This window comes from Ceraceosorus guamensis (genome assembly GCF_003144195.1).
Source record: "Ceraceosorus guamensis strain MCA 4658 unplaced genomic scaffold IE81scaffold_25, whole genome shotgun sequence".
In the NCBI taxonomy this organism is placed as follows: domain Eukaryota; kingdom Fungi; phylum Basidiomycota; class Exobasidiomycetes; order Ceraceosorales; family Ceraceosoraceae; genus Ceraceosorus; species Ceraceosorus guamensis.
The window spans coordinates 180,919-204,879 of NW_020290020.1; the positions used below are offsets into that span (position 1 = coordinate 180,919).

Sequence of the window (23,961 nt, forward strand, 5' to 3'; positions counted from 1 at the left end):
GCGCTTTTCCGCCGCGCACGGATGTTCGGTGCGCGCCACGAGACGAGATCAACCATGGTGATGCAGCCAGCCCGTCCAGCAGACCATTCTGATTCGTCACTGGCGCTCCGCGCTTGCATCGTCAAAGCAGTCCCAAGCAGCGACATGTACATCAGGAGCAGAGCCCAGACACCACCCCCATCAACGCTATCTCCGATGCGTCGCTCCGAGCTAGCATGGTAAAGCGCACAAGAAATTGCTTTCGAACTCTACAAATACACGCATCGAGGGGTGAGTTGGAGGCCGAGTCTGAGTGCAGTCCCACGTCTTAAGGTTCCTCGGGCGTTTCCCTACGGAAGCTGGGTATTTTGACGAAGCGCCGCACGTCAGTAAAGGATTGACGTTTCGTTGACACTGACGGGGCAACGCGAAGAGCCACCGCCATACTCACTACATGTCTATAGCACCCGAAAATGCTGCGAAGGCGACTCCACCACCAACCATTGCTTTCGGACCACTGTTCCGAGCGAGCACAGCTCCCGCAAAGAAGCCCCCCCATATCGCATTGTGAATGTCATTCTTTGCTCTGTACTGGAGGCGCACGAGCAATGTGGGAAATTCATCAGCTCCACCAGTGCGCACCACGCTGGCAGTCGGCATGCAGCGTCAATATTCGCCCTTGCTCTACTCACACCTTCGATCACGCATTCGATGCCCGAGTACAGCGCTCCCACCTTTCCGAAACCCTTGGCCGATCTATACATGCCCTTTCCGGTCTCTTTGAAAAACAGTTTGGTCTGTTGGCCCGTAGTCAATTCGGGCTGGGGCGCGCCACCCGCGGCCAGATTTGCCGCCATCATGTTGGAACGTCGAAGGGGGTCATCGATGGCAAAAGAGGCCGACAAGAGAGAAAAGAAACCCCCCAGCGCAAACCCTGCTGCTCCGCTCATGGCGCACTTGACCGGACAGGATTCCATCGCCATCGATGCCCTTTTTGTCCATAGTTGCATTTGAGCCATTTGGTCGATCTGTTCTTGCGTCGTGCCAGCTGGCATTGGTTCTTGCCCTGGAAGGTAGATAGGCGCGACCATCGGCATCTTGGCTGACATGGTTGCGACAACGACACAGCCTAGCTGTTTCTATGCGTCGATCGACCACGTGTTCTTCTCCAGCTGAACATTGTGATCAGTAAGACTTCAGCTTCAGTACGCGCACACAGGTGCATCGACTATTCTGCTCATCGCCAGATACCCACCTCGCTATCCAGCTCTATCCTCATCCACTCCACTTTGTCGGTGGATATGAGCAGATGCGTCTCGTCCAAGTCCTGCAGAAGCAGATGGCGCAGATTAGTCGCGAGTCGATGTGGATGTGGCTCAGCGAGAGCATTGCTCGCACCTGTATGACAAAGCGTACCCTGTCGTAACAAGCGCAATGGTTTCGTCAGCTGTCTTGCGCCTCGTGCTTTGTGACCGCTCCGAGCGCACCTTTCGTTGATAGCAAGGATAAGCTGCTTGACAGCTGGGTCACTGATAAGCGCAAGCAATGGAGTGTGGCTTGAAGTTCAGCACACGCTCTGAAGTGAGGTCCGAAGTCCTGGGTAACAATCACTGACCAAGTCAAGAGAGAGCCCTTGATGGCCTTCATGTATCTCCTGCTTGGTGAGCAGTGAGGGGCAAAGCACTAAGAAAGATTGCGATGGCTCGGCTGACGGCAGCAGCGGCGCTGTCTGACGAGTCAAGTCTGCGCTTGTAAGAGGTTCTGTCGTGAATCAAGAATCAAGAATGCTGGTGAGCAAGTCCGTTGATCTGCTTCAGGGTGTCGTGAAGTTGCCCGCGTGGATGGTGCCTCACTTCGCGAAAAAAAGGCCGGATCACGTGATCCATGAACGATGGTGAGCAGGGTGGCGCGATCTTGATATCCCGTTGTGAATTTGCATATGCCGCTCTTGACTAGCTGTCAACTCGGAGAGCACGTGCGTGTCACAGTAGTGATGCTTGTTAGACTAGCGGTCAGATCCAATGTACAAATACAGGTGTGAATGAACGAGCGAGAGCGACGTCATCGAAGTAGGGCCAGAAAGGGGAGAGCGTAGGGGCAAAGCTCGGTTCGATAGAATAGAAGAGGTTAGGTGAGGTCAGAGGTGATTCGCTGAGGTGGGAGCGGCAGCAAGTGGGGCGCCTTGAGCAGACGATGGGCAAGTCTCGTTCAGGGAGTCGGGAGGAGGGCACCACGCGTCAGGTACGAGCAAGAAGGAGGAGCTCATGAAGGTGAGGAAACGTTGCCGATAGAGCGCTGGCGTGATGACCGTTGGCGTGGCCTTGGAAACACCAAGCGCTGATGCCTCTTTCAGCCAGGTCTCGGCCTGAATAAATATGATAGATGAGGACAAGATCTTTGCGGTATGCGAGCCGAGCACAGGCATGCTACTCACTTTCTTGTCCCAGGTGTACGTGCGCACGTAGTCAATGATCCCGCATACGAACTCTTTGCGCTCCTTGTCGAGACCTACTACCAAGCTGTAGTCCATAACGTTTTGGCTTTCAAGCCATAGACTATCATTTCGTAGTGCCTGCAGTAGTAGACTCTTGCTATCTTCGCGCACAAAGAGGGGAGACTTGTTGGCCATCTCTACAAGATTCTCGTCGAGCAAGACCTCATCAGCTCGGCCCGTCTCGCGGATGTGTCTATTCCGGAGCGAGCCCTTGAGGTCAAATATCTTCGTGAGTTGACGACCATAAAATAGGTTCTCTATGACCAGGCAGTCCAGCTTGATGGACTTTCCGGTTTGGGTGTTGCGAATGGATATGCGGAAGCAGCCAAAAATCTTGCCCAGCGTTGTGGGCCGTCCGCCAAAGATCGCATCGGCCATGTATTGGCAATAACCGGTAGCGCCGCTCAAGAATGCTTCCATCTCGGCACGGGAGATTTCCTTAATCACAAAGCGATCGTCCTGATCAAAACGCGCGGTGGTCAGCTTCGATCCGCCCTTTCGGTGGAGACGGTGTGCTCACTTTGGTCTTTAAGAATGCTGCTCCACTCTTGCCACCAGAGCTGTCCCATTTGACACATCGACTCAAACTTTGGATGAAGCTGAGCTCGCAGTCGCATGCCTTGCGCAGAGCATCGAATTGCTCGGCGAACAGTGTGCGAATGTGAAACTTGCAGCCACCGCTGTTGAATTCAAACCTTAAGTGGATGCCTTCCGGCTCGCGCAGCTGTAGCTCGAGACCTCGATCAGCAGCTCGAATCTTCTCGCAGTCGAGGCCGCCTTCACCATCAAAGGGCTCGATCGCACTTCTTGATGGGAATCCAGCATGTGAAGCGCGAAGCGTTCGCAGACGATGCTGATACGTGGAGGAGCTTAATGTAAACTAGAACCAACCAGCAGGCTGTTAGTAATTTTGGACATGATCATGTTCCCCCGCCGTATGCCACTCACTGCAATAAGCGACGAGGGCTCATCCTCTCGCAGGACTACACCGCTGTCGGCAAAGAAATGTTCAGAAGATGCAATCGGATAGTCTAGCAAAGGTAAAGCCCGTCCCTTGCCCCAAAGTGATGACAAGGTCTTCAGCAGGGAGCCCGTCGCGCCGCGCTCGTCTGTGGCATCGGCCATCAAGCTTTGGCGCCAAGAGCGACCAAGGGTCATTGCAGCACTTGCCGGAGGGTCTGGGCTAGGTGAAGGGAGCGCGAGTGGCGTGTTCGTTCCGTGAGACCCCGGCGCGCTTACAGGGATTGCACAAATAGGCGCGACCGCCTCGAGGGGCGAAGGCGGGCAGACAGTCGGAGGACCACTTTGAGATGTGAGGGTGAGATCGGGCGCCGCAATCTGCGGAGTGATGGTGCCATTGGAGGTGTCCTTGCGCACACTTGCCCGCCGCAATCGTGATCGTTCAGCATCGGAGTCGTCTTCGTCCTCAGCTTCGCCACCCGATGCATTGGCGTCTGTACCTTGCTCGGTTGGCCCCGTTGCCGAAACTTCATCTTCGTCACTGCTGTCGTCGTCTTGAACTGCTTCTAGCACGTTAGAGAACACCTCCACGCGAGCGTGTGTGGCAGCGACTGGCTGTGCTCTACGGGCTCGAATAGCGAGGACCCGTTGTTGACGCTCGCGTTCTCGCTCTGCCTCGCGATTGATCTTGTCAAAATGACGAGCGATGGTTGAGACACGCGACCTAGGTCCGTTAGCAGGCGTCTCGCGGCGCAGGACCGGAGATGCAAGGGGCCGGCGAGTGCTACTGTTAGCAGGAGCGGGAGCAGCAGCACCTGCTTGGCGTATCCTGCCACTCGAGCCCTTGCGCTGGAGGATTGTTCGTGTGACCTTGCCATCTCTGACGTCATCAGTTTCGCTCTCCGATCGCACCGGAATTTTTGAGGCTGGAAGACGTTTTACCACTGTGCTGGTGTCTGATTCTGGCTCGCTCACTTTCGGCGGCCTATAGCTACTCGGCGGACCACGTCGAGCCACAAAACGACGACTTGAAGGCACTGTGGGGCTATGAGACGGAGAGGGCGCGCTTGTTGTTTTGGAAGGTCCACTGAGTGTCGAGAGAAGGTGGCCGCGATCTGCACTTTGGGCGATCATCCTATCTTTCCGAGAAGTAGTAGTGCTGGTGGGTCTGACAGATGTCTCATTATCTGACAGCACCCTCTCCGGACTGCGCGGTCCAGAGGGCGACACTTCGCATTGCTGATGCGTACCCGCTGTCGTATCGTCCGTCTTGCCCCTTCGTAGAATAGGCCTTCTTGCTGACGCGTCGGACTGGCTGCCGAGCGTCGATTCAATACGTGGACGCGGAGCTTCCAAGCGACGCACGAATTTTCGGACAGCACCGCCATCAGGTTCTGCCTCTGTGCAAGAGCTCTCTTCAGCGGTCCGTTCCTGGAGTCGACGCCGGCGCCAAGTCGCAGGCGAGCTCAAATTTGTGATCGTCGTCGTCTCTGGATTTGCAGTAGTCGCCTTTCGATATGGGTCATCACCACTCGTAGAGATGCGATCGTCTGCCGACAAGGCATCTGAGGGCGTAAGCCTATCCGAGGATAAGGCGCTCGATGAGGTGATAGAGCTGGGAGGCGCCGATGTATGGCCTATCGGCAGAGCGGCGGTCAAAGGAGCAGGTGTCTTCGTACTTTCTGGGGTCGCGGCAGGTGACCCCTTTTGCTGCGGCGGCAATCCTTCGATTTCCGAGTCCCGGCCGCTTCCAATGTTAGACTCGTCAGCCTCCGCAGCAGGAGGCAGTGGCGTAATTCCATCCGCGCCACCTGCTACGGGCTCTCGCTCGGCGAACATACGCGAAAGGCCAGAGGTCGTCAAACGCCTAGCATCTCGCTCCGCCGCAAGATTCTCGCGTTCAAATCGTTCAAATTCGCGATCCCAACGAACGACCACCTCCTGCAGACGCCGCCGCACAATACTGAGACCCAAGACGTCCGTAGGCTGGGTCTCGGCGCACGCGCGCGCCAGAGCTAGCGTGAGCTCTCCAGCGTCGCGATCTGCTTGCGTGCTCATCTGGTCAAGAAGCAGAGCGCTGGCAGAAACGGCAGCCTGGTCACGGCAAAGGCCTGCCTCGTATCTCAGAGCAAGAATGCGAGCTCCGACACTTTCAAAGTAGGCCGCCGTTCGACAAGCGAGGGTCGATGCTTCCTCACTCTTCAAGCGGCCTTCGACATCAGGCCGCGAGAGCAGGTGCAAAGGTGGGAGGGAAACGTCGCGGACTTCGACCGGGTCAGTGTGAAAGCGCACGGCGAGGTTTTGCAGGGCAAAGAATTGAACGTGGTCGTCGAAGAAGTCGTGTCCGCACGTCGCCTGCTTGCTATTCGGGCCAGCACTGCAGTGTAGCTCGAGATACTTGGAAAAAGATAGGCAAAGTGTGTCTGATGACACTTGCGCCACTGGCGAAGCTTGCTCGCACCGTTTGCAGTAAGACCACATCAGCACTTTGCTCTCCTGTCCCGGGATTGGGCAGACGAAACGCTCCAGGACCACCAGAACACGCCTTTCGTTGTGCACCCAGACATTGAAGTGCGCGAGACGTGGTCGCCCGCATCCTTTGGCAGGGCACGTTGATCCGCTCTCGGCGACCATACGCTCGAGTCTGCTGCCCAACGTGTCGTCGCCTTTGCTGTACAGCTCGACGGCTTTGAGGGCGGGACCTTCACATGGACGCTGAGTCGTGGACGACATTGAAGAGGCAAGGAACACGAGGTGTCGCGTTGATGACAGCAAGGACGACGGCTGCTGCTGCTTTGCATAGAGCGCGCCCCACGCCATTTCTGCCGCATCACGCTGGAACACGGCAAGGCGATAGGCTGTCTCCTCCGTCAGGTACGAAGGTTGAGGGAGGACCTCTGCAAGGCCTGCCACTTGTACCTTCGAGGTGAGTGCATCGGCCATCCGGGGCAAGGAAGACTGTCCCCATGCGCGCGCATCGGTTGGTGTCTGTACATTCGCAGCCTTCTGATCGTTCTCGGTCGTTTGTGCAAACTCATCCAGGAGGCTGTCTACCTCTCGGGTCGGAAGCTCATCTGCCTGAAGCCCTTCTGACGCCAACCTAGGTCGAGGAGTGCCCAGTGTATCACTACTGCCAGATGCCGCCACTTCGGCGTAGGACTTAGATGCCTTGCGTGGGGTGCCAGCACTGGCTCGGGGCTCAGTAGCAGAAATGCGAGCCGCCTTTTCGTCCGCTATGAGACTTCTATCCGCGTTTTCTTGGCGCTCATGTAGTAGCTTCTGCAGGCGCTCATGGGCCTGCTTCAGCTTGACGAGAGGATACGGAGGCGGAACGTGCAGGAAAGCACTTGCGCTCCCCAAGTGATGTTCGTACGGACGCATCAGCTTGCGAATGCGTTTGTCGGCGGGCTCCGATTGATTCGCGTGTCCCATCTTCTTGGCATCCTCATCGTCGTTCCCTGCATCTAGGATGGTGGTTCCTTCGTCGCGTGCCAGACAATCTTCGAGCCTAAGGTTGTGGGCTACGAAGATGCAGGAGTCTAAGACGGACTTGACGCGACCAAGAAGTGACATGCTTCCTCCTCTGAGCACGATTGTGGCCACTGAGCCCCCTTGCCCTTGGGTATACGATTGCGAGGCGCCACTGACAACGTCGCCAGTATTTGACGGGTCGCGCATGAAGTTAGGAGCGAGAAATTTCATGAACGACTTGCGGGCGCTTGGGAGAAGAGCATGGGAGTATGTATCGACGCTCAGACTTGCGCAGCGTCCAACGCGTGGGTCCAGACCAAGACGGTCGACAGACGTGATGATGTCAGCGTTGCAGCATCGAGCAATCGCCTCCAGAGCCGTCTGCTTGACACTCCAGACGACAACAACGCCAGCACCCTAAGAAGCAGGGGAAGGTCAGGTAAGGGCGGAGTCATGAACCCAGCCCTCATTCGTTGCAGCTCGGCCGACTCACTTCGAGCATTGCGATCGCTTGACGCGAGCAAGAATCGCGAATCACCACAAGATTCGGGCGCAGCTGCACGATCCGCGCGACGAGAATCCTTGTATATTCCTTTTCCTGCTCGGCGCGATCGAGGGTGAACAGACCGCTCGACACATGGTCCATGCGGAATGCCAGCAGCATCACTCTTGGCTTGAGCAAGGGCAACCGACTTGCCATGCGCTTCGTGGCGACATGCTTGGACAGGACCACTCCAGGCACGTATGCCGACTCTTGCGGCTCCCCTCCAGCAATTCTTTTAATCTTGACATAGGCACGGACATCGGCCGACTCCCCAGCCCTGGGCCGTGGGCGCACCTTGGCGCACACGGACAAAATCAAGGGCAGCAGCACGCGCTCCCAATCTTGGCTTCCCCCGCCGAGCTTCGCCTGCCTGAGAGACTGCTTCAAGAATTTCACTAGGTGCGCAAGAGCGTGCGGCCCTAAACCGTGTGAGGGCAGTGCGTCTTGTTGACCGCCAAGAATGCTCTGATGGCGGGAATGTCCACCTGCGCTCGGGCCTGGAATGCCAGGCTCTCCGTGGCCTTTGGCACGGTCTACATCTTCGACAGCCACGCGACTGCGGAGCCGAGATCTGCGAATCGCGCGAAGGGCTGCATCGCTTACGAGCCTCGCGCGCGGGTCCGCGTGTCCTCCGAGCTCGCTCGCCAATCGAGTCCTAGCGTGGCTATGTATAGATGCGCCAGTATCTGAACGAGCGTCGTCGCCGTCCTCCGTTGATTGAGTTGGAAATGCGATGAGGGGTAGGCTGCGTGGCAAGCCCGAGTTGCCCATTTGAGGGGCGGCATCTGGTGTTGACGCGCCCGCGTCTCGAGGAGAGGAAGCGTCGACTACCACCCTATTCGACTCGCCGGGATCTGCCTCTTCATCGGGAGCGACTGCAATCTGATCGTCGTCTGCAAGAGCTTTGCGAAAAGGAGCTGCGGAGCTTATTTGAGACATGCCGTTGCGAGAGACGGGAGCATCCGGGTCTACAGCGATCAGATCAGGCGACGCGGCGCGGCTGTCCCAACCAAAGTCATCAGGCCCAAATCCAGCCAAGCCACTTATGCTTAGGGTGCTGGGAAGACCTCTTATTCTTGAGAACAGGGCGTTGGCAGCGAACTGGGCTTGCGGGCTTTTGCTCGATGCTTCAAGAGGAGCGCTAATATCGGACTTCTCCAAAGCGGAGGCTGAAGGACTCGGCACGAGACGAGTAGGTTTGGAGCTGGGAGCGGTATCTCGAAGAAGCCTGACACAGTCATTGCACGTTCTCGCCCTTGGACCAGGAAGACCATTTGCTTGGCGTGTGGGAAGCATGTTGCTGGCACACGAGGCACAGAACACCAGAAAGCAGGTGCGACAGTGGTGTCTTCTTCGCCAAGTGCTGAATGGTACACCGCAACCACCACACGCGGTGGCATGCTTATCTGGCAACCAGAAGCGTCGATCACTGCCCGGCTCCGTCTCCCGAAGGCGTCGAATGGCCTCGGCAGAAGAGGGCGCTGCTGACGCTCGTGCACCAGTTGCAGAAGTTGAGGCGAGATGGGGCATTGCGAAAGAAGGAGAGTCGATTTCGGATCGAGGCCTGGACGACGTGCTCCTGATCGAGCGCGCGTCGTCTGCAAGGAGATCCCTGGGCAGCGGGAACCCGGGCACCGCGCCCCAAGGCGGAGGACGAGCTGCAGAATTAAGGGCTCCCAAGCTGTCCTCGTCAAATTCCCCAGACCGGGAAGCACTGGTAGGTGTGATGGGTTGCGCGTGCGCCGCAGTCGTGCTCGTGAGTGCCGAGGCAGGCGCGGGGCGCAATGAGAAGGGCGGGGCAAGGGCCGACTTGGAGGAGCCCGGTTTGAGGGTTGATTTTGTGACGCGCGCCTGGGAAGAGCTGGCTTGACTTAGCCCACTGATGTGCTGCTTGATGCCAGTCGCTGATCTCGAAGTCGATGCGCTGGCTGGCCAAATCTCGCTTCGAGCATCCCCTCCGACGCTAGCTGTTCGTACGTAGGGTTCCACGGCCGCTGGTCGAGAAGCGGCCGGACGCCCATCTAGGCGATCAACGCAGCCGCCAAGTGATGCGGATGCCATTGTCGACGCTGCCGGGTCCTGTAGCGAAGGTGCGACCGGCGCGGCGCCATTACTGGTGAGAGAGCTTGCTGCTGCCTGAGACGCTGAACCAGTCAGCGCGGTTCTGACCCGCGACAGCAAGCCCCATGGAGCAAACGACGACTCGTGATCTTCGCTCCCATCGTCAGAGAGAAAGTTGAAAGATGTCAATTGCTGCTCTTGACCGCCATTGCCTTCCCCCATTGCGGTCACGGGATATGGAGGCGATGTGCCACACACCGGCTCTGACAGATGACTGCCATCCGGCAAGGCATTATGAGGGGCAGACATTTACGCACAGCATTCCCCATCAACTCTGATGAGCGAGAGCTGCTGCGGATTCTGCTGTATGTGAGTTCGATGACGGAGTCAAAGTCAATGAGTGAGCGAGCATGTCCGTTCACTGTGACTGAAGGTTGTGGAGAGGGGTTGCGTGCATGCGCGTCATGCCGTCCGACTGAGCAGGCATCCTGGCTGCTTTCCAGACGCGAGAGATATCACCTCTCGCTTTGCCAACTCGCGAGTATCACGTGACTGATTCTGCGCCGACGGTTTGCACAGCGGTCGCACCTCGTGCAACCGCGCGCATATATAAAGTAAGATCAGACAAAGGCAAGTTGGGCACTGGTTCCCACCTCCATCCCCGTCTTCACTGGCCGCACACCACACCACAAGCCCCATCGTCTCTCGATCACTCGCCGCTGAAGAGCTTCTGGTGACTGGTGGCGCTTGTGGCAGTGCAAGCCGGTCACACTCTTGCCTTCATCCACCCACCCTATCTCTCACGCGCAGACCCATCCACTCCTGGCTTGTCAGCCTCGAAGCTGGCTTCCTTGGCCTCGCTCAGGGTATTGGACGGCTTGAAGCGCGACACCGTTCTATACCATCGCTTGCCAGGTCCTTTCGCCGCGCGAATCACGAGCACTGGTGAAGTTCTTGTAGTAGAGCAGTCACACGGGCACGTCAGCATCTCCCAGCTCTGGATAAGCGTCATCTGCCCTCGACTTAACCAGCTGAACTATGGTGCAAGCAGGTGTCGCTCTTCCTGGAGGGCGCAGTGGCAACGATGGAGCCGGCGGCAGTCGTGGAGGTGCGGACGGAAAGGGCAAGTCATCTACAGGAGGTGTTGACAAAGTGGACGACGTCGCGGTGATCGAACAGAGACTCATGAGCAAACATGGCATCTTGCCAACTCTGCAGTGAGTGCGCACGGGCGGAAAGTGCTTCAGGTCGATGAGCGCATCGTGCGCCAAGACTAGGAAAGAGTGACTGGCATCGAGAGGAGCCCGCGGCCTCACTGGAAGCGCGCGTGCCATTGGCGTTGAGCAATGCGTGCACGTATGTGCATGCTCGGACAGTCGCATGTTTATACCCAACCGTCTATCTTGGCTCCATCAGGAACATTGTAGCTACGGTCAATCTTGACGTCAAGCTCGATCTAAAGACCATTGCCCTCCACGCACGCAATGCCGAGTACAATCCCAAGGTACGTCCTTGCGCGAATGTGCCTTTCCAACATCGACGTCATTGACGTGGACGCTCGCCATGTGATCAGCGATTCGCTGCTGTCATTATGCGTATTCGTGAGCCAAAGACCACGGCGCTTATCTTTGCAAGCGGAAAGATGGTTGTCACTGGTGCCAAGTCGGAGGAGGATAGTCGTCTAGCAAGCCGCAAGTATGCACGTATCATCCAAAAACTCGGCTTCGAGGCCAAGTTCTCCGAATTCAAGATACAAAATATCGTTGGCAGGTGAGACCTGGCTCCACAACTCGCATTTGGCATGAGGTCACTGACCACCAGGACGAATATGCTTCAGCTGCGACGTGAGATTTCCAATTCGTCTCGAGGGCTTGGCGTATGCCCACGGTCCTTTCTCGTCCTACGAACCAGAGGTAGGTATTGGCCAAAGTTACCCTGAAATGCCGCGCTATGCTCACCCTGCCTCCGCGTAGCTTTTTCCCGGTCTCATTTACCGCATGGTCAATCCTAAGGTGGTGCTGCTGATCTTTGTCAGCGGCAAGATCGTGCTCACAGGTGCCAAGGTGAGCGAGCGACCATGGCTTTGTTCCCAACGGACATTGTCGTTGACAAGTGGAGTCAAATATTTCAGGTCCGCGAGGAGATCTACAGCGCTTTTGAGAAGATCCTTCCTGTACTCGCCGAGTACAAGAAACCATAAGTCTGCGCTTCAACGCTACCCGTCAGCGCGTGCATATATGGGTTTCTGTTGAGCCCAAGAGCTTCGCTCACTTGGTCAAACCCATGACACCAGTCCCCTCTCGCTTTCCGACGCAATTCTGACACTCTACAGCCAAAGCGAGATTCTCGCACAGCATTTTCTGTACTCCAGCCAACTGTCTCGGCAATTCATCATTTTACGCGGACTGTACTCAGCTTCATCTGGACGGAGTCACGCACAAGGGCCTGACTGGCAGCACTTTGGTGAGCTAGGACTGGTGCGCAACGTCCCAATTGACATACATCTGCAGAATAGAAGTGAAGTAACTTATTGTATTGCGAATGGAAGGACGACGCCCAGTAGTACGCCACGGTGAGCTAGGCGGATTGACGATGAGCTGGCGCGTCGGGTCGGATTTTCGTAAACGATTGGATTCGAGGGGCACGATTGTCTTAGTCATGATGAGGCTTCTTCTCTGCGAGGTGGTTGACGTGGCAAAGAGCAAGAGTCAGACGGTGGTCACTAAGGAGTCGCGAGCAGGAACAAGGGTAGCTAAGGGACTGCACTACAAGCGTGGCACGAGCTAAAGATGGACAGCACACGGACCAGCGGAAGAGGGCAGCGACATCGACAGCTCACCCTTAAGCACGCAGGGAGCGACGTCTAGGGGTGGGCTTGTCGGCAGGCTTCTCCTCGGTGGGCTGTTCCTCGGTGGGCTGTTCCTCGGTGGGCTTCTGGTCCGAGGGCTTTTGGTCTGCGGGCTTCTGCTCCTCAGTCTGAGTCTGCTCGGGTTTCTCCGATGCCTTCTCAGGCTGGGGGACCGTAGCCTCGGTGACGGGAGAGCCGTCATCGTCGTCGAGGTCGTCAAAGTCATCGCCGAAGGCGTCGACCCAACCAGCAAGGGCACCGCCCTCGGTGACACTGGCGCTCTTTGCCGACGCGTGTTCATTGCCGTTCTCATCCTTCCAAGAGTCAGCCTTGTTCTTGCTCTTACTTCTGGAGTGTGTGGTTGCGAATGGACGCGGGAAGAACTTGGGGTGCTTCTTCTGTGCCTTCTTGGCTTGTTCACCGTCCAGGAAACGCCATTGGACTTGGCCAAGGAGGGCGCCTGTTCGGAAGATCGTCAAGAGTAAGATCACCGAAAACGAGCGCGACAGCCAGGAACCGACTTACCCCTGTCGACAGCATCAGTGTCGTTTCCAGCGAGGGTCTCGAACAGAGCCTTGGTCTGCGGCAACGCGTGCTTGTTCCGGTCAGTGTAACCCAGTCACCCATAGGTGAACGTTTGCACTCACGAGGTAGACATCATTGCAGCCGAAGGTGGCGTTTTCAACAGCACCGCAGGCATCGACAACGCGAGCGAAGGAGCTGACGTTGGCCTTGGGGTGGAAGACCTCGACGACGGAGTCACACAAATTGTGACTACGGGTGAGGTTGAGCGTCAGCTCGTGTCACCTAGAGGCCCACCATGCCAACTCACTAGCCGCTGTTAAGCCATCCTGGCTTGAGGCAGATTCCAATGTCCTTGTCAGCTGCGCAAGGGTGAGAGTCGAGGTGAGCGGAAAAGGTTCTAGTAGCGCAACGACGTCGAACTCACTGTAGTTCGTGCAGGCTCCCTGACCAGGGCTCAAGAAGAAGACCTTGTCGTCGCTGAGCTTGTAGGTGCTGGCTTTGCCCGTTTTCCACGTCACCTCAGTAGCAGGGTTCTGGTCTGGCGTGTCGCAAGCGGGCCAAGTCTCGTCACGCTCAGTAGCAGGATCGTCTTGGCCGAGGGTCTTGCCACCGCTTCCATCGGGGTTGAATCCAGTGGGCTCGGCGTAAGTTTGAGCGGGCTCGTCGCCAGTCTTGGGCTTGTCCTTAGAGTCGGTGGGAGCCGTCTCGAGGGGCTTGGGCTTGTCCTTAGAGTCGGTGGGGGCCGTCGCGAGAGGCTTGTCCTCAGGCGTGGGCTTGGTCGTTGGGTCCTGGGGGAGCGCCGAGGCAGCTCCAAGGATGGCCAACAAGGTGGCAATGACGAGGATCTGCTTGCGCGCGAACATTTTGGTCCTGCTGTCGTTATTAGCTGGTAAGCTGGATTGAAAGCTGGGGAAGCTGGAGGTCGTAAGAGACGAGTGAGGAAGAAGCGCGTTAGATGGGAAGGGAGAAGTGGAATCAGCGAGCTGGGTGAGGAGAGATAGCCTGGAATGGTGACTTTCACCTCCGCTTATGTACTTGCGAGCGCTCGAAGCTGTCCGAAGCTGATCGCTCTGACCTCTCCCCGGCAGCGTCAGACACAGTGCCTGATGCAGTACTCTTGGACGATCTCCGGTGCGGGCTGCTATGCAACAGTCATATGGTTCCTCGCGCAGACCGAGCGAAGAATTCTCGAGCAGACGCTCGTCTGCCTCCGTCTTCATCTACGACGGCGGTGTCCATTGGCGAGCGAACAATTTGTTGTCTTTGTCCGCACATAAATTAAGATGAAACGCAAAGAGGAGGCATCATCATCAGCACCTGCCGATCACCACGCAGGTGCCGCGCATTTAAGTCGCCTTTACGACAGAGTCGACAGCGAGGTAAAGAGTCTGCGCCGGGAGACACGTACCGCTCACGGTGATTGCACGATTGGCTGTGCGCACGCACCGCACTGGCACAATATCTCTTGGAGATGTGTATCAGAATGCTGGGTACATTCATTGAGATGAGACTGATCAGAGCAGACTTGCGCATTGCCGCCACCGGCGAGGAAGGAACAATGCAACGCTCTGAAGGAACATCACGGGCCGCGCGCTGCCCTGAAATTTGTCGCCATTGCCGATACGCTGCCAGAGACTTTAATTGCCAGGAACAATAACACCGACGGTCTAGACCGACGCCGCGCGCAGCTGTAGGCCGCTTCAGCCCGAACAGCAGCAGTGACTCTTCTGAAGGGCGACGACTGCAACTTCATATGAATGCACAGCACATGTTGAAACAGACAAGTCACAAGTCTCTCAGACCGCGGAGACTCGCCATTGCAACTTCGACATCGACAGACACACATAGAATCAGCTCTTCGATCTATTCGAGTGCAGTGTACGTGTTGCACGCGCCGCCCCCTCTGTTGTGCTACACCGGCAAGTGGCAATCGTCGTTGGTCCACGGACATTTCGCAAAGACGCGGATCCGATTTGCAGCTCTCCCTCAGCAGCAAGAGTCGATCGTCGTCATTGGCATTTCACAGCGTGTAAAGCAAAGTCTCCGCTGCGTTCATGAGCAGCAGCAGTGAATGCCAGCATGGTGTGCGGATGTTGTGAGTGGCGTAGCTGACACCTTCCGGACGGCGACCTTCGCGTGGCGCTGGTCTGGTCGTGCACTTTGGTCGCACATGCGCGCGTCGCAGTGACAGGACTTGGTCAGCAACAACATGTGCAGACGGTCTCTTAAATTTGATCAGCGTCGGTCGAATTAATAAGCGCTGACAACCGTCGTATTTGAATATATGGTATGTATGTATGAGTGCCGCGTGCACGCAGAGCGATCCGCGGCCTATAGATCAGGCGAATCAATCACATGGACGAGGCGTTCAGCGGGATGTCGGCAGCGCTCGCATCATTCGTGATTCGTCACTCTGGGTATATGTCGACTCAGACTCGTGACTGCTGCTTGCTGTACGCTCTGCGAACATCAGCAATGCGACCGACACGCTGTCAGTGGGTCCGTGCTGATGCGTGAGTGACCCTACATCAGCGTTTCCTCCATTCGGACTCGCTGCATGTGCATTCCGCGTCTTCCGAACATCACGCGCGCAGACTTTGGCGGGCGGGCGGGTGAGTCGGGGTGACTATGATCCTTCATCACATATATATCCGTAGCATCATCGTAAACATTCACAATCGCCAATATGAATGGCTCGCGAGCATCGCACAGTCCGTCCTGCGCGTCATGCAGCAATCAGATTTCAGTGCGAGACGGCCAGGCAGGCAACACATGAATGCGCGCATTGCTCACGTCTTCACCGAAAGGCGCAAACATCATCGAGGCAAAGTCGCCATGCCGCGGAATTGATCATCAGCTAGGTGAAATGTGCAGTCGTGTATCCACATTTTGATTGCTGCAGGCGCCTCAATGTCGCAATGGTTCGTGGTCGTGTAGCCAATACGCGATGCGTGATGAATCAGCTTCGAGGCGGGCTCGCCCTCTAGGACGCTATGGTACTGGAGACTCCTGTTGGCTCAATATGAACAATGACTTCTTCCCTCAAGAGCACGCAGCAGACTTGATGATGCGGGCTAGCGCAAGTCGTCAAGCATCTCGGCGCTCTTCACCTTCAGTGGCCCAAAGCACGAGGAATGGCCATGTTGTCACGTTGATGGCGCACAGCAGCTGAACCCTTCTTGTAAGATCGCCGAAGAACGCACACACCAATGAATAAGAAAAGAGAAAGAAATGATTTGTCATCTAATTGAATAGTGCATTCTAGATATAGGAGATTGGCTAAGGCTACAGTTGAGAGGCTGACTACGATATAACGACTAGGACAATCGCCAGTGCGAGTGCGGGCAAAGAAGCGAGAGAAGATTGAGGCGGGTCGTGTGTACAATTGTGGGCTGCTTGTATTCGAGTAAGGGCATCCTTCGGCCAAGCTCGTCGGAGGGGCTGAAAGTCGCGTCGCATTGAGTATCTGCACTGGGTCCCAACTCATGAGACATGCAGTGCGATGATAGTGGTAGGCTTTGGGTGCTCGGAGGGTAGAGCAAGATGGGTGAATTAGCATTGCCACTTGTCGTTGCGAGACTCCTTGCCACCGACAAAGTCGTACCAGTCGTTTGGAGCGTCGCCAAGCCCGTTGCACTCGGTAGCAGTGACGAGACGGAAGCCCTTGTTGCTGAGGTGTTGAAGTGCGTAAGGCACGACGGTCTGAGAGGTTGCCTTGATGGTCTCGTGGTTGAGTACAAGTCTGCTCTTGGGCGCGTTGCGCGTGATGCTGTTGTAGACGCCTTTTCCGTGAGCAACACCCGCACCATCCGCATCCTCGGTGTCCTTGTCCCAAAGGAAGACGCCGCGGTAACCGCGCTCGGCCAGAACGCTCAAGACTTGATCGTTGAGGTTTCCATAAGGAGGACGGAAGTAGAGGGGCTTGACGCCCAGAATGCGCTTAAAGGCCACCTCGTTCTTGTGCAAAAGAGTGTTGATTTGATCACGAGAGAGCTGGGAAAAGTCTTGGTGCTCCCAGCCGTGAGAGCCGATCAGATGACCCTGGTTGAAGGCGTGACGAAGAGACTTGACTTGCATGTTGTCGTAGATGCAGCCTGTACAGCATCGGACGTCATCTGGATCAGCGCACGCTCTACCGATCTCCAAAGAGCGAAGTGTTCACTTACCATAATTGTTTCCATTCACGAAGAAGGATCCTGCCAGAGCGACGTGAGAAGTGAAAGGTGAGTGTGAATTCTTGCAGATCGCGTACATCTGTGCGTTGCTCACCTTTGGCACCCGCGTTGTCGAGCTGGTCGACGATGGAAGTCTCCCACTTCCAAGGTCCATCGTCGAAGGTCAGAGCGACCGAGTCGGACTTGTGGCAAGTCTTGTAGACTGGGGCCTGGTCACGACGAGGAAGATGAGCAACACCTTCAAAAGCGGCTGGAGAGGCTGATGTGGTGGAGCTCAAGGCGCAAAAGGCGGCGGCAAGGGCCAAGATGGAAGAGGTGAAGTGCATGTTGAGCGAATGTGTGTGTATGTGTGCGTGCGTGCGTGTTGAAGAGACCGAGGGAGGCGTGGGGAAAGGGTCAATAGCAAGAAGCGGATTGGAGAGGTGGGTGAGGTAGAGGGAGAAAGAGAAAGGACGGTGAGGAACAACCCCCCTTTAAGTAGACGATCTATGGCTTGCGTACACTCATAGCTAGAATCTTGTCCCCGATAGCCGGAATGAGTTGAAGCGTGAGACCTATGCCGATACATTCACTGATTGCGCTGCGGTGCGCCATGTTGCTAGGGCGATTCTGTCCCACGCGCTACTCAGAATACTACCGCTCGGTAGTAGGAGTCACGAGTAGGACTACTCTACTCCTACCAGCGGCCAGCAGATCGTGAATGGTGCAAGCAATTTACTGGACCACGCACAGCGAAGGCATGCTTACCAGCAGCGCCGAGCAGCAAGGGGCTGCCCATTGGCGCGCGGCGCGTTGAATGCGAAAGTCACCTCGCTCGTGCGACATCCATGCATGCATGCACGCACGCACGCAAAGCCGCTCGTCGAAATGAATCACCTCGTCCCATGACGCTCTCTTCAAGGCCGGCTCGGTGAGATGAATGGGTACCAAAGCTCAGCGCTGTGAGGCGACCACTGCGACTGCGAAGTGAATTTTGGATCCTGCCGTTGAAGAGATCACGTTCCGACAATTTTTGCGAGCCTGCCTTTGCTAGGAGACGTGGTGATCTCAACGGCCGTAGTGCTATGATCGCGGCCATTAGCCTCTTGGACCCTCTTCGACACTCTCAACGGATTCGCTCGGCAACGGGTGACGTGGGCGAGCAGCGCAAACAGTGTCTGTTCGACCCCAAGGCAGGAACATTCTGATCGTGAGTGACGGGCGCATATCCAGTCCGAAGCGCTATACAGGGAGCATGTGTATGCTTGGTAGGAGAAGATCGTCAGAGTCGTGAGTGTCGGCCCCCGCAGTCTGAGTAGCAGGGCTTTCCCCCGCCCCGAGGCATTTCGAGTCCCGCGCGCGCGCGCGCGCGCTCGCTGCAGCTGCACGAGCCGTTGCGCGTGGCGGGGACTGGACAGACGCGGTACGGGTGATGGACTCACTTTTGACTGACTACACTCTCGTGACTAATTCGCGAGGCCAGCCTCAACTTTTGGCTTGGACTAGCGACGTGTACAGACATCCACTTGACTACAACACTACTACTGTCTTTGATGGTGCACTGAGAATGGACACGAACCAGTGCTCGAGGGTACCTGATGAAAGTCGCAATTCATAAAGGCATTGCAGCGCACAGGGCTTGTGAGGAGCCAGCCGAGGGGCATGGGTGGTAGGTGTGGCCGGCTTCACGCTCTGCTGTGGACTTGGCAGGCAGATCTCTGCAACTGAAGGGGAGTGAGTCCTGGCTAGGCTACATAGGCCAGCGCAGTCTTGGACATCCTCGCTATTGCCCTCCCGCTGCGGCTGACCATCCAGCTCAGAAAGCTTCGCTGCGCCCGATATCCTGCGAGTCTGAAGCTCCCATTCCAGGCTCAAATCCACAATCAGGGACTGATCTTCAAGCCGACTAAATCAAATATAATAACGATATGTCGGAATGCATCTGCGCTGTGTAGGTAGGGCACACATTCTGATGATTCGTGGCAGGCCCTCTTTCAGAGTCAAAGAGTGCGCGAGGCTTGAGTATTGAGTTAAGAGTCAAGAGTCAAGAGTCAAGAGTCTCGAGTGAGTTTCGAGATTCGTGATTTTTGATTCTTGATTCGCCTTTGAAACGATCGAGAGCGTACCGGAACTCGCAAGATCACGTGTTGCTCTCGTGCGGACTGCATGCACTCATGACTGCAAATGATATGCACACAGCCTCACTCACCCTCATTCGACGCGAGCATAAGATCTTGCTGCGTCGTAGGAATTCCGGGATGGTGCACCTGCATCGGGTCTCCAAGCAGCATCATCCACCCATCACGAATCGTGAATGGTGGTCAACGTTGACCACCTAGCTGCCATGATGCAGCTCTGTGGGCCTAAGCGGCGAACTGCTGACTCTTGTACGCCATAGCTGCTAATGCTACTGAGACACTCACAGTAGTGACTGTAACAACAATCGTGAATGATGCATCACGCGTGCTGCACTTTGCCCCTGTACAGGACGCCCTCCTGAGCTCTGGCGTGTCATGCAAGCTGATGGACATGCAATTGCTGTGCAAAACTTGCCTTCTCCACCGCCGCTGCCAGCTGCTTGCTTTCTCTCGCCGCGGGCGCGCGATGCATGATGCATGAGACGCGCGCATCCTGCGCACAGCATAATCACGTACGCGGTGAGTGTGTGATGTTTTGCCGCGGAAAGGGGACAACGGTACGGCGCGCGTGGAGTTGAGTGACGTCTTGTGGCTGCACAGCATCAGCATCAGCAGCTTCGCAGCAGCTTCAACAGCGGACAGGCGGAAAGAGATGCGCCTTGCAGAACTGGCCAAGCGGCGCTTCGGGCCGGCCTGTGGAGTGGACATCGATCTTGGATCGCAATTAGGAGTCACGAGTATACTCAAAATGAAGAAGGGCCCTACAGACACCGCATCGTGACGAGCTACAACCATCTACATTGACCCTCCCTGGCTCAATTCTGCAAGCCTCTTTTTGTAGGCGCAAAGCACTCAGTGGTAACGTTCAAGATCGCAAGAGCCTTCAGCAACGCACGAGGCTTGCTTCTCGTCAGAGTCATTGCACTCGGAGGACCCATTAGCTTTGGAAAGCGCTGGCCAGGTCGAGCTACGACGGAGAGACTGGGCGAACACAGGCCACACCAAAACCATTCCGTCACGCAATGCCGCCAAGAGGCCAAAGGTTGTATTCTGACCCACCCGAGCCCCCGCCGGGAGTGGCAGGAGGGGCGCATGCAGCCTACCCTTCGTACGATGCCAGTGCGCCCCCTCAACCCATGTCGCCGCCTCAAGGTCACTACGATAATTACGCCGAGCCTACCTATGCCGCGTCTCCTCCCGTAGCTGGTAGCCCGATGAACAATCCGTACGGCGGAGCAGCGCCTGACTACCCGCCTGCTCATGCTGGAGATCACGAGCATAGTCCGTACGGCGCAACGCCAGGGGAGCATGGCAGGAGGATGAGCGAAGTTGGACACGGCTTGTATGGCAGAGGAGGTAGAGCCAGCATAGACTATGGCGATCAGGAGCTTCATGCGGGACATCGAAACTCAGTAGATGCTGGAGATGTGCCGCTCTTGCCTGCTCACGGCAACTATGCGTACGCACCCGCATCTCAATTCGATGATGGTGGACATCACGTGGGCTCAGCAGCGGATCACACCACGCAAGGCTCACACTTTGTCGGAGGCTTCACGGCGGAAGACAGCGAGGATGAGGAAGGCATGCCGTTGAGGAGGAGACAATCTCGCTTCGGCAGCGATGCGGCAGGTGCTGGGATGCCTGGTGGATTCTTGGAAGAAGGAGGAGGGGGAATCAGATATGGACGCATCCCTCAGAGAGTGCCTCGTCGCTACAAGACGTTGAAGCGAGTCGAGCTGTACCACGGAAACCTGGTGCTCGACTGCCCCGTTCCTACTCGACTGCTGGACAGACTCAATGATCGAGAAAGCAGAGAGTTCACTCACATGAGATACACTGCTGCTACTTGCGACCCAGACGACTTCAAAGATGAGCGCTACACGCTTCGTCAGGTCCTCTTTGATCCGCCCAGAAGGACAGAGCTATTCATCTGTCTCACCATGTACAACGTGAGTGGGTCGCCCAAGCTAGATTAGCCGGCCGGACGAAATCTCCTAGCGATGCCCGAGCACTCACATTTGACTCCACAGGAAGACGATGTGCTCTTCACGAGGACGATGCATGGCGTAATGAGCAATATTGCTCATCTCTGTACCAGGGACAGGTCCAAGACATGGGGAAAAGAAGGCTGGAAGAAGGTCGTAGTCTGCATCGTCAGCGATGGCCGTTTAAAGATAAACAGTAGGACGCTGAGTGAGTGGCACGGGGACGACTGCAAACTTCGAATAGGGAGCTCACTAACCATGGCGTTTGCTTAGGTGTCCTCGCTGCCATGGGTGTCTACCAAGAGGGCGTAGGCAAGAACGTGGTGAATGGCAAGCCGGTCACAGCGCACATCTACGAGTGAGTTGGGTTCGAAGCTCGCAGCTGCGGCATCAGCTGATCCCATCTCTACCGCGCAGATACACCACTCAGCTCTCTGTTGACCCTTCGCTCAAGTTTCGAGGGCGAGAAAAGGGAATCATGCCGGTTCAGATCCTCTTCTGCCTCAAAGAGCGCAATCAAAAGAAGATTAATTCGCACCGCTGGTTCTTCAACGCCTTTGGACAGGTCCTGCAACCGAACGTGTGCGTGCTGTTGGATGTCGGCACCATGCCGCGCGCAAAGTCCATCTACCACTTGTGGAAAGCTTTCGACATCAACAGCAACGTGGCTGGAGCTTGTGGAGAAATCGTCGCGCTCAAGGGCAAGTATGGGCAGGGAGTCTTCAATCCTCTGATCGCTGCCCAAAACTTTGAGTACAAGATGAGCAACATTCTTGATAAGCCTCTCGAATCGGTCTTCGGCTTTATCACTGTGCTTCCTGGCGCTTTCTCGGCTTATCGCTACATTGGTGAGTGTATTCGGAAGAGAACTTTCGAGCGAGGCTGGCGATCTGACCGGTAATTTTTCGCTCGAACGTCTGCAACAGCCTTGCAAAATGACTCGCAAGGTCAAGGTCCGCTCGCAAGCTACTTCAAAGGCGAAACGCTACACGGCGGTAAAGCGGATGCAGACATCTTCCAGTCCAACATGTACCTAGCTGAGTACGTGCCTCCAATCTACTGCTTACCTGCGCGAACATCGCTGACCTGACTTCACTTCGGCTGAACAGAGATCGCATCTTGTGCTGGGAGTTGTGCTCCAAGAGAGACTGCGCTTGGATCTTGCACTATGTGAAGTCTGCACAGGCCGTCACAGATGTGCCCGACCAGGTGTGTAAGATCGTCCGCGTCCTCTACAGCTTCGTAGTCCTTAGTTCAAACGCATGCCTCTCGTCATGCAGGTACCAGAATTGATCTCTCAGAGAAGACGTTGGCTCAATGGTTCTTTCTTTGCGGGCATCCATTCTATCGTCCACTTCCATTACCTCTACCGCTCATCTCACTCTTTCTGGAGAAAATTTTTCATCCACATCGAGATATTCTACCAAGCCATTCAGCTCTTCTTTTCTTGGTTTGGCATGGCGAATTTCTTCATTGGTAAGTCTTTAGAAAGCAGACATGCTGATGTTTGATCGAGCGAAAAGAAAGCATTCTGATCGAGATCTTCACGACCAGCGTTCGTCATCCTTACCACTGCGATGTCGGACGTGGTGAAGCAGACCCATGTCCCAAACATCAGTAAGTCTGGCATTCGTATCAGGCATCTCACCTTAAGATTTGAGACTGACAAGTCTCTTACCGCCGTTGTAGTTCTTTCGTACATTTACGTGAGCAACCTGTAAGCTCTGATTCAGGAGGAAAGCGTACTTATTCTCTCGTTTCGCGCGCAGTTGGCTTTCATTGTGTTCTGCTTCTTGCTCTCCATGGGCAACAGGCCTGCTGGAAGCAAATGGGGTTACACCCTGAGCATGGTCGTGTTTGCCTTGATCACCTTGTATATGACCGTGAGTAGGAGGATGACAGCTGCGTGCCAGCTGGGTGTGTAGTCCGAATGCTCATGACTCATCGAGGCATGAACACGCAGGCCGCAGCCGTTTATCTCGCTGTTCACTCGATCATTAACGCGGAGAGGAGTGCCGATAGCAGCACGGCGCTCGTGACGGACCCAATTTTCATCAACATTGTCGTCTCTTTGGCGTCGACGTATGGCATTTGGCTCATCGCAAGTGTGCTCTTTGTGAGTGGCACTCGAACTTTTTGTGCTTCCCGCATCCGCTAAAGCTAAGACTATCGATGCCCTTGAGCCGCAGTTCGAGCCGTGGCACATGTTTACGTCCATCATCCAGTATCTGCTTATGGCTCCATCCTTTGTCAACGTCATTAGCATCTACGCATTCTGCAACGTGTGAGTACAGGAAGCTGCCGAGCTTCTTCGACATACAGCAGGCTAATGTTTCTTAATCAAACGCCACACACAGCCACGATGTGTCGTGGGGTACCAAGGGATCGGACAAAGTGGAGACTGATCTGGGCGTTGTTGGCAATGCCGGCGGCAAGAATACCGTCGACGTTGCGATCCCCACCGATCTCAAGGATCTCAATTCAGCGTACGACGATGCGGTGCACGTGCTCTCGACCAAAGCGCCTGCCGAGGTGAAGCGCGTGGATGCCGAAACGAAGCAAAAGGATTACTATGCCAGCATTCGTACCAACGTCGTCTTGCTTTGGAGCTTGTCCAACGCTGGACTCGGCATCGGCATCCTGAACGTGTCCAATGATAGAGTCAGACTGACCTACATGGCCTTCTTGCTCTACTCTGTTGCGGCGCTGGCTGGCTTCAGACTGATAGGATCGACGACCTACCTGGTCAAACGTCTGTTCGCAGGCGAATGACCTCAATTGAGCATCTCACTTCTTTGCTCA

General features: G+C 55.9%; 7 protein-coding genes across 7 annotated transcripts; 2 read left to right on the forward strand and 5 right to left on the reverse strand.

Annotated features, from left to right (window-relative positions):
• Nucleotides 1-307: 307 nt before the first annotated feature.
• IE81DRAFT_347060 (Tim17-domain-containing protein) lies at nucleotides 308-1,088 on the reverse strand (the record flags this gene model as incomplete). The annotated part of the gene is made up of 3 exons (XM_025516113.1): nucleotides 308-338; nucleotides 431-570; nucleotides 672-1,088. 3 exons carry the CDS (start codon nucleotides 1,086-1,088, stop codon nucleotides 308-310), a joined length of 588 nt encoding a protein of 195 aa, XP_025370044.1.
• Nucleotides 1,089-1,118: 30 nt separating this feature from the next.
• Nucleotides 1,119-1,626, reverse strand: IE81DRAFT_347061 (hypothetical protein; the record flags this gene model as incomplete). The annotated part of the gene is made up of 5 exons (XM_025516114.1): nucleotides 1,119-1,151; nucleotides 1,235-1,306; nucleotides 1,378-1,396; nucleotides 1,467-1,508; nucleotides 1,595-1,626. 5 exons carry the CDS (start codon nucleotides 1,624-1,626, stop codon nucleotides 1,119-1,121), a joined length of 198 nt encoding a protein of 65 aa, XP_025370045.1.
• A 260-nt stretch (nucleotides 1,627-1,886) lies between these two features.
• On the reverse strand, nucleotides 1,887-9,949 carry IE81DRAFT_337240 (hypothetical protein). Its single transcript, XM_025515498.1, has 5 exons — nucleotides 7,398-9,949; nucleotides 3,422-7,321; nucleotides 2,994-3,353; nucleotides 2,414-2,932; nucleotides 1,887-2,344 (listed from the first exon to the last, which is right to left on the reverse strand). The coding sequence occupies exons 1-5, from the start codon at nucleotides 9,816-9,818 to the stop codon at nucleotides 2,117-2,119; spliced, it is 7,428 nt and encodes a 2,475-aa protein (XP_025370046.1). The 5' UTR covers nucleotides 9,819-9,949; the 3' UTR covers nucleotides 1,887-2,116.
• Nucleotides 9,950-10,161: 212 nt separating this feature from the next.
• IE81DRAFT_301451 (transcription initiation factor TFIID-1) lies at nucleotides 10,162-11,913 on the forward strand. The gene is made up of 6 exons (XM_025512234.1): nucleotides 10,162-10,726; nucleotides 10,926-11,013; nucleotides 11,083-11,279; nucleotides 11,347-11,422; nucleotides 11,483-11,572; nucleotides 11,641-11,913. Exons 1-6 carry the CDS (start codon nucleotides 10,548-10,550, stop codon nucleotides 11,707-11,709), a joined length of 699 nt encoding a protein of 232 aa, XP_025370047.1. The 5' UTR covers nucleotides 10,162-10,547; the 3' UTR covers nucleotides 11,710-11,913.
• A 437-nt stretch (nucleotides 11,914-12,350) lies between these two features.
• Nucleotides 12,351-13,856, reverse strand: IE81DRAFT_341114 (hypothetical protein; the record flags this gene model as incomplete). The annotated part of the gene is made up of 5 exons (XM_025515638.1): nucleotides 13,307-13,856; nucleotides 13,190-13,241; nucleotides 13,005-13,131; nucleotides 12,883-12,937; nucleotides 12,351-12,817 (listed from the first exon to the last, which is right to left on the reverse strand). The coding sequence occupies exons 1-5, from the start codon at nucleotides 13,743-13,745 to the stop codon at nucleotides 12,351-12,353; spliced, it is 1,140 nt and encodes a 379-aa protein (XP_025370048.1). The 5' UTR covers nucleotides 13,746-13,856.
• A 2,282-nt stretch (nucleotides 13,857-16,138) lies between these two features.
• Nucleotides 16,139-17,775, reverse strand: IE81DRAFT_312991 (family 4 carbohydrate esterase). The gene is made up of 3 exons (XM_025512476.1): nucleotides 17,152-17,775; nucleotides 17,049-17,078; nucleotides 16,139-16,976 (listed from the first exon to the last, which is right to left on the reverse strand). Exons 1-3 carry the CDS (start codon nucleotides 17,381-17,383, stop codon nucleotides 16,435-16,437), a joined length of 804 nt encoding a protein of 267 aa, XP_025370049.1. The 5' UTR covers nucleotides 17,384-17,775; the 3' UTR covers nucleotides 16,139-16,434.
• Nucleotides 17,776-20,196: 2,421 nt separating this feature from the next.
• IE81DRAFT_347066 (hypothetical protein) lies at nucleotides 20,197-23,931 on the forward strand (the record flags this gene model as incomplete). The annotated part of the gene is made up of 13 exons (XM_025516115.1): nucleotides 20,197-21,123; nucleotides 21,205-21,367; nucleotides 21,433-21,517; nucleotides 21,577-22,007; nucleotides 22,086-22,200; nucleotides 22,269-22,368; nucleotides 22,440-22,635; nucleotides 22,714-22,776; nucleotides 22,849-22,865; nucleotides 22,929-23,042; nucleotides 23,123-23,275; nucleotides 23,349-23,443; nucleotides 23,517-23,931. The coding sequence occupies 13 exons, from the start codon at nucleotides 20,197-20,199 to the stop codon at nucleotides 23,929-23,931; spliced, it is 2,874 nt and encodes a 957-aa protein (XP_025370050.1).
• Nucleotides 23,932-23,961: the final 30 nt, after the last annotated feature.